The following is an 8,447-nucleotide window of genomic DNA, read 5'->3' on the forward strand; positions in this document are numbered from 1 at the left end:
CGCCGCCAACCGGCGCGGCACTCTTGCTCCGTCGCGTCCTTCTATTATTACGAGAGGCGCGCATGAAGGGCGGGCGGGGACGCGGGGTGGAGGGAGGGGGGCGAGGGGCAGCGCGGTGGAGGGAGGGCGAGACGCTCACGCGCGTCTCGTCTGTTGACGATGGACTTCTCGCGTGGGCCTCGCTCTCGCTCTTCTCTCTTGCGTGTGTGCGCTGCGTGCATTTGTGTGTGTGTGTGTGTGTACTGAATACAGATGCGTTGCCTGCGGGAGAGGAATTTTGTAATAGAGGCGTTTAAATTACGTCTCGGCGATTCGGAGGCTGAAACTGGGTTAGTCGTGGACCATTTGTTCTCCCTTCCTTTTCCTTTCGCTTTGATTCCGTTCCTCGAACGAAAGCTGACGACGCTTTCGGCGGATAATGCAACAGTATCGTCCGTATCGTCTATCGATGGTACTTGAAGAAGAGTCTCGCGATTTTCTTTCGTTAAATTTTTGTTAATTAAGTATTGATATTTTTAATTGCTCGAAAGAGCGTGATTTATTTAGTCACGTGAAATTGTGTCTTTTGTTTTATCTGACAATTTTCTTTTCGAATGTTCAAAGATGTATCAGATGTATAATCTCTGTATAAAGTGACTAAAATTGGAAACATACTTTCTATATAAAAATGAATGGTAGATAAAAAAATATTTATATTTAACACAATACAATTTTATAATTTATGTATTTCTAAATAAAAATTTTCTCATTTTATTTGAATTGTTTTTTAAAAACATGTCTACTTATTGAAATAATTTTTTATCTAGATTCTAAATTGCCACCAAACTTTTTGTATTACTTCCAAATACATAATACAGATAAACTTTCACAATTTTTTCATTTTATTAAAATACATCCGTAATTGCTACTTGTCTTTCGAAGAGGAAGACTACTTCCACGAGACTTCAATTCCACCGCGTTTTCCGATAGCTGCCGAAAAATTGTATTCCCCGAGATAATTCCGCGAGCGTCGTGACGCTCTTTCCAGCTGGCGTGACTTAGAAAGATAGGCGCGAAAAAAGAGAAGGGAGATAAAGGGGACAGACTGTGAGCGGCGCAGCGGCGTGACGGCGTGACTTTGACAGTGCCGCCGATTAGCGCGTTACGCGCGATAAATCACATTCTCGTTGTTTGCGACTTCGCGTCACGTACGGCGACGGCATTGTAAATCAGCATCGACGTGCAAACCACCTCGCGACCGCTGGAATTTTTTTTTCCAGCCAGACTGTTTTAACAACAGTCATCGCTAATAGTGAGTCGGTCACGGTCATTTTTTTCGGTACATTCAAGTGTATATCAAAGCTAAAAAAGTACGATATACAGAAGTAAATCTTCATATAAACACCTATTATCCGTAAATTATTTTCATATGTAACACGCGAGAAACGTCATCCTTAACGAGAAAAATTTGTGCCAATCGCAATGTCGCCAGAAAGTATCGAAGTTGACCGACGTTTAAACTTAATAGCGCTCGTATTTAAAAAAATAAATCTACATTTATTTTTCTTTCTACAGATACATGTCCGGTAAACACTAACAGTAACATTATATCAATATTATATTTTTCTATTCAACAATACAAATGTAATACACGTAACAGTTCCATTGTTGAGTAGAAAATTGTAACAATGATATCACTGTTAGTTACTGTCAAAGTTTACTGAACAGATGCTTCATAAAAAAACGTCAAGATTTAATTTACTGCTTTGAATCAGTTTTTACTAGAAAAGAATGGTTTCGTTGAAGTATCTAAAAAATTAGCTACGTATAGATCTAAAAATAATTTTGTTTGGACCGTCAAAATAATTATGTAGAACGCACAAGATGATTGCTTCATAAAAAATGTCAAAATTTTTTGCAACATTGTTCATCACGCTTGAGCAGAGTTACCACAAATTCCTCGTCCTAAAATTCCAAAACTTTTCCCCGGTTTTCAGACTGAATTTCATGATTTTTCCTAATGCTTTCAATAATATTTTGAAATTTTTTTGTATTTTTGTCTTGATTTAGAAATCAAATATTTTATTGAAAGGATACAATGTAACTTTTTGATGTAAATTATTACTATTAATGTTAATTGCTGACACTGCTTACATTTAATTGTTAAGTTGTATCTATTCTAACATTGGTAGATGTGATATACGCATAATCTTCTGTAAAGCCAAGAACTTCAATTTTCCAGAAAAATTTTCAAAAATTTTTCTTTGATGCTTTCCTGATATTCTTGATTTCCTGTTTTGCGGCAATTCTGTTGAGTTTATATGATTATTTTGATGATCCAAGAAAATTATTTTCAGATTTATATTTAGCTAAATTTTTAAGTACTTTAGCAAAATCGTTCTTCCTGTGTAAAAAAAGTGTGGTGAAAGTTAATTTTTAAAAAATTCGGTTGCTAAAATCGCTTCCGTTTAAAGATGTGATATCGCATGTCCGTCCATTGCATTTTCATATTCGAGCACGTCGTCGCCTTCGTCTCGCGTATGATAAATCGATTAAAATGCGCGAACTAGCGGCAACGAGCGACAGGTAATTAAGCCGGGCATAACGACAATCCATTAAGTGCCGTCAATTAAACCGTCGCCCGACGACGACCGGCGTCCACTGCATCTCCCACCTATCTCTTTCGTTATTTTCCTCTTTTTCCCCCCTTCTTCTCTTTCACCAGTTTCGAAATCCTGTGAGGTTTCATCATCCTCACTAGATCAACGACGCTTTTTTGGAATTCCTTTAGCCATCCGATCTCGCGATAATAATAAACGACATAATAAAAATTCGAATTTCTTATCGCAAGAAGAGATAAAGGAGGTTTTCAGGCAAGAGTGAGAAATTCTTTTACGTTTTATTATTTAATCGTTCAACTTCGATCTTTAAACGTCTGATTTATAAATATCTTTAAATAGTATCTTATAATAGTCTGATTAGACAAAATTTCAAAGTGTTGGTGGATTTTTTATATTTTCATTCATAACATCACTATACGTGAGATTAATTATTTTGCTTCTTTTAGTTGTTTACCAGACTACATGAAGGAAAATTGCGTCTTCAACATGAAAAAGAAGACAAACGAAAACAAGGTGCGATAGAACAGCAAGTTAATGTTTAACCGACGGCAATTGAGATCTTGAAAGACATCATCAATATTTTAATTGTGGGTTTTGGTACATACATTTATAAATCTACAAAAAATACAATATAATTCAACTTTTATGATAGTAAAAACTCGTTAAAACTTTGAGAGAGACAAGTGTATCAGCATTTTTTCAGATTTTAGTAATAATCCGAAACAGTAAAAAATTTATTTCGTTTTCTCTATTACTGATGAGATAGTTAAAATTCATATTGCGGAGATCATGTAATTTTTACTATATATTGTTTTGTATGAAGCGAAGATGAAACGGATTAAGAGCGTGTAGGAGACCAGATGATTCGTTAATTAACGAGGATGCAAAGTATATTTCGTAGGCGAAAATTAACAAACAAATACGCCTACACTTGATAACACCCACATCATAGAATAATCAAATTTTGATTACAACAAAATGTTTAACTCACTTAATTTACAAAAACTTTCTTACTTTTTAATTCAGAAATTTTGTTGTTCTAATCAAAATTTGTTAATTAAAGAGTTTTTGTAAGAGCCACATATAAAAAACACTTCTCCAAGTGCATAAACCACAACTATGATTTATTAATATCTACGTATACGTCTTACTTCTCCTTACATCTCTTTTTATATTTGAAAAACAAACAAAAAATTCTAAAAATTTCACTGAAAATTTAAAACTTTTTATCTAACATTCCTGCACTATTAAGTACATCTGCACGTGTCTCTTGCTGCGAATCCACTCCGCTAATAAAGACGAGTGCACGAAGTTACGTCCTTTCGTCACTGCGGAAACTTTCCTAATAAGAAGACCGCCGCTCGCGCTCGAGGCGCACTCGAGCGAACGTACTCTCGCACGCAACGTGGATCACCTTAAAAGGGCACCCATGCCGCGTTTGACGCACGCGTGCACCGCGGAGATCACGCGCGAGTACTCTCGGTACTCAAAACTTCGCGAAACGAGCGTCTTTGCGCGTCACGCGAGGTCGAATCCGCGTGTTAATCTTCAACTTTAATTATATTTATCGAGTAATTTCGTGATTATTTCGCGCAATTTGGAAAAAGGGCGCGAGAAAAAAATCATTCAAATATCACGTTGTAGTTATAGATGGCAAATTCTAGTGTACAGTACAGCGGCATCTTTAGATCCCTCCACGTTTGAATTTTAACCGACGAATTAATTGGATTACAGCTTTTTGAGCGACGCCGACCGCGCGGGCGGGGGCGTCCGGACGATCTATATGATAACTGCTCGTAAATACGTCCAATTACCGCAAATTGGCGTCACAAGGCTCCGACACGCAGTGTTCGTGCCGCGACATGCCCTTGCGACCTGCTGCGTTTTTGATGCACCGCAAGGAGAAGTAAAGGAAATGCACTTGTCACGTGCTCTGAATAACCCTACGGTTTCGTTACTCGGTTTTTCATTTGTGGGTCAATCTGTGGTCAGACCCTGATGATAACATAAAAATTGTATCTTTCTAGCTGACAATCACTAAACTGATCCATAGTAACTTTGAAAGTTTAGTGATTAATCATAATAGTTAAGATAAACACAATTTTTATGTCATCGTCAAGTTAAATGAGGTTAAATCTAAACTGTAAGTTCACTCTAGGAAATGAAAAATCTTGCCCGATTAAAGTTACCATTAAAAAAATCATCAGTTAATAATTATAGCTAGAAAAGTACAATTTTTACATCAAGTTAACTGAGATTAAGTCTAAACCACAAGTTAATAAAAAAATGAAAATTCAAGTCATAATTCGGAAAAATTGAAGGAATGATTGCCTCTTTTAGAATTGTCATCTTGACGTAAACAACTTAATTAATTATACAAAGAATTATACCACTAATGCCCGTTTCTACCAATGTAGATTAACTTTAATCTCGGTTCAACTTACTCTTAATCTTTTTCCGATTCTTAACTTTTCATTTGCAAACCTTATTTTTATTCTTTCCGACTGCGATCTAAGTCTAGGCAAAGTTACTGTTCTTTAGTTCTAAGCTTTAAAAATAAAATTACTTTTGAACACATTTCTATTATTACTGAATAGTTTTTAAACTCAAATGTTAAAACCTTTATTTAATAAAAATTGAAATGAGTAAAAAAAGGGAGGGTGAAATTTGAGATTGAAAATTTCGTTTCGTTCAAATCAAGAGAGACAGATTACAAGATAGATAGTAAAGTTAAGAAAAAGCTAAAGAATAGGTTGAAACAAGGTAAAAATTAATCTACATTGGTGGAACTGTGGGCATATGCGTGACGACGATACGAGATCAGTTCTAACGTATCGAATTTTATCTTTCCTCACGGTGTATTTCAATCTCGCCTATCGGCACGCGTATCTCGCCGCTTAATGGCTCAACGGTTCGTGTATGTACCGCGTTTCGTTGCGATTTTAACGGCGCGTCCACGTGGAGAGCGATATCCGTTTTATGCCCCTGTGTAGCGTATCTATCGCCGCCGTGCATTTTTTTTTAACGATCCGGAAACGAGCGAAGGTCGGACCTTCGAAATCCGCGATCTCGCTGAATCTGCCGCGTTGACCGGCACTGACCCACTTCGCAGAGATTACAGAGAGGATGCAGGGTCAGAAGTAATGTCGAGCTGGCGCTCCTTTTTACCACAAGTTTTTAATCACCAACTTTTCCTAGAGTCACGCTGAACGTCGCGACTGGCAATGTTATCTCTTCCTTTACATTTTTCACAGTTCGAAAGTACAAGTAAAATCTTGGAAATGTAATCTCGATGATTTATGATTAATCTTAAAATAATGTCATCGTAATAAAACAGTATTTGTGATACAAAAATGATGTATTAAATGTAATCAGACATTTTTTATGAAAATACCGCGTTCTAAAAATACAGATAAAAATAAAACTTTATTCCACAGCCAAAGTTAGAAATATTTTAAATCAATAAAAGTCAATATATTAGTAATAAAAAAGTATTTTGATACAATTCAGTAAAGAAAATTAAAATTGAGAGAACTCTATCGTGACAGAAGGAAAGTTAATTTTGTATCATCGAGGAAAGTTATCTTTATCAGAAATATTTTTCGCAGCAACGCATTTTCGTGTTTATCTAAAGTGGTGCCTATAATGAGATTTTAAAGCATAAAACTTGAGCTTAGAAATTAACAAATCATAATCGATTATTCCCCTCGCATTTCTGTGAATGGTTTCTTACGAATTAAAGCTCAAAGTTTGAAATCTCATTGTAGATTGTAGTTTACACAGGTATCATACTGTCACGTTTTCCATATACTTGAAGGTTCATCTGTCAAATCAGCGAATTCTCACGTAGAGATTGGGTGGCGAGCGTTGTGTAAACGACGCACGTGTCCAGTATCGGGTTCGCGCCACTGGACTTACAATCGCAGATTAAGTGCGCAGAAGGTAAATTGGGAGGTAGAGTGAGTTGCGTTTTGACACGCATAATCGGAGTGCACTGCAAGGGATGAGGATATCGCATTCCCACACGGTCGAGTCATATCTAAGTACCTTTTTCCTTTCATTCTTAAAATCTCGAATTAAATCCGTATGTTCGCGCTTGCGCTGCAATTTTTAAACTTCACTCTCGCACGTCGTACATTTCCCTTGATTAATATTTTAGGAACGTTAATGTACCGCTGATACCTCGCATAAAACTGCATAAAAACCGATATCCTCTCTTAACTCTCCGAAGTTGACGATGTATTATTGAACCCACTCGCTGTAAATCTCTTTGTCAAAAAATTCAACTTTATGTTACAAATTTGGATTACCTTTATTAAAATATATTTAGTATTTCTGAGATTAAGTAAAAGATCTTTTTTATTTTTTTAAATTAAATAACGCCTATTGGTTAACACAAATTATTAAATGGTCTTACAAACATCAGTAATCGAGTTACAGATTGGTGTCAAACTCCGGAGAGTTATGAAAAAAAAAAAACTTCATTCTTCGGTTTCCGAGTGAAAGATTGAAACTGATGAAGTTTGAAATACGTGCTGCTTGTACTCACTCTTCGACCGTCCGAATGTTTCGGGCTCGGGCTGAGGCTGGGGCTGGGGCTCGGTGCCGGGCTCGGACCCTGATGCACGGCCTGCTGATGCTGGTGGTGCTGCCTGTGGCTGTTGCCGGCTGATTTCTTCTCCTGGTGCCTCAGCGAGTGTAAACGCGCGGTCATCTTAGCAGGCCGCGACGGCCCTCGGCACAGATCGCAGCACCCTACGTGATTGGCTGGACTGGACGGCTGAGGCTCTCAGCATCTCGCGGCGGCCTGCGACGGCGAGACCAGACTACCCACCACTGGACCCCGCGCTCTTCCCTTTACAACTGCTGTGTTGGCCACCGACGATGATATACGACGGACTAATCACTGTTGCACCATGCTCTCGACCGTTTCGAGAAAGAGAGACCGATGGGCGAAGGTCGATCGTTAACTTTCTCAGGCTAAAGAGCGAAAACGTTTGATGTAAGCCGCAAAGCGTTCCATTCGCTCGCGTAGACCAACGACCGACGACTACTACCTGTCACTTGCCTGTCGTCGTGTGCACGCGTGATAGTTTAGCACACACATACACACGCGCGCGTTCGTTCGGAAAGGAAAGAGAGTCCCGCGAAAGTTCACGCGCCACCCGAGCGACTGTTGTACACCGGCGCATACACCGCGCCACGTGGTTAACCACGCGTCGCCGACCACTTGTCACTCACGGGGCGAAACGGCTGTCGTAGCACGTTCGCTCCTGCTGATTCTCGTCAAACTTCTCACCTCTTTCAACAACTGTCCCACAGTACAGTTAATAGTCGATAAACAATCGACGTGCACTCGTTCACAAGTTTCTCACGCGATAGACGAGTAACGTCCCGCTTTCACTGAATCTTTGACACTGAAAACAGCGCCTTTTTGTCAAAAGTCGAGATCGCAATCGAGTCGCGAATCACTCGATCTTCCTCGAAAAAAAAGGTCCTTTCTGCAATACGAAAAAAAAAATCGAATTTTTTTTCTTTAATTTCCTGAACCGCGGAAATTAACGAGTGATGGATCGGAAGTGCAACGTGGGAATTCACCCTCGTGCATACTACTACCAGCACCCAGGGGCTGATCTCAATCCGTCAGGGTGTCAACGATACGACGACAAAAACACACGCAGCGCGTGCAGTCTGACTGCGGAAACGTCCGCGTGTGCTCGCACGACGAGCGACGGTGACGGACTGTGAGGAGGCGAGCGGTAGCTGGCGGCTGTACGCGGCGAACTTGGCGCGCCGAGGCCGCGCGTCGGCTATGGGTAAGCGACGGCCGGGAGGAACGACGGGGGG

The 8,447-nt window shown here is 39.4% G+C and overlaps 1 protein-coding gene across 1 annotated transcript in view; it reads right to left on the reverse strand.

Annotated features, from left to right (window-relative positions):
- The window catches only part of Sidpn (bHLH protein similar to Deadpan), a 25,661-nt gene extending 17,262 nt beyond the window's left edge, over positions 1-8,399 (reverse strand). The window contains exon 1 of the mRNA XM_018518027.1: positions 7,150-8,399. Within this exon, the coding sequence (XP_018373529.1) occupies positions 7,150-7,314 (165 nt within the window). The 5' untranslated portion in view covers positions 7,315-8,399. The remainder of the gene's footprint in view (positions 1-7,149) is intronic.
- Positions 8,400-8,447: the final 48 nt, after the last annotated feature.

The sequence above is a fragment of the Trachymyrmex cornetzi genome, unplaced genomic scaffold, assembly GCF_001594075.2.
Source record: "Trachymyrmex cornetzi isolate Tcor2-1 unplaced genomic scaffold, Tcor1.1 scaffold73, whole genome shotgun sequence".
NCBI lineage: Eukaryota > Metazoa > Arthropoda > Insecta > Hymenoptera > Formicidae > Trachymyrmex > Trachymyrmex cornetzi.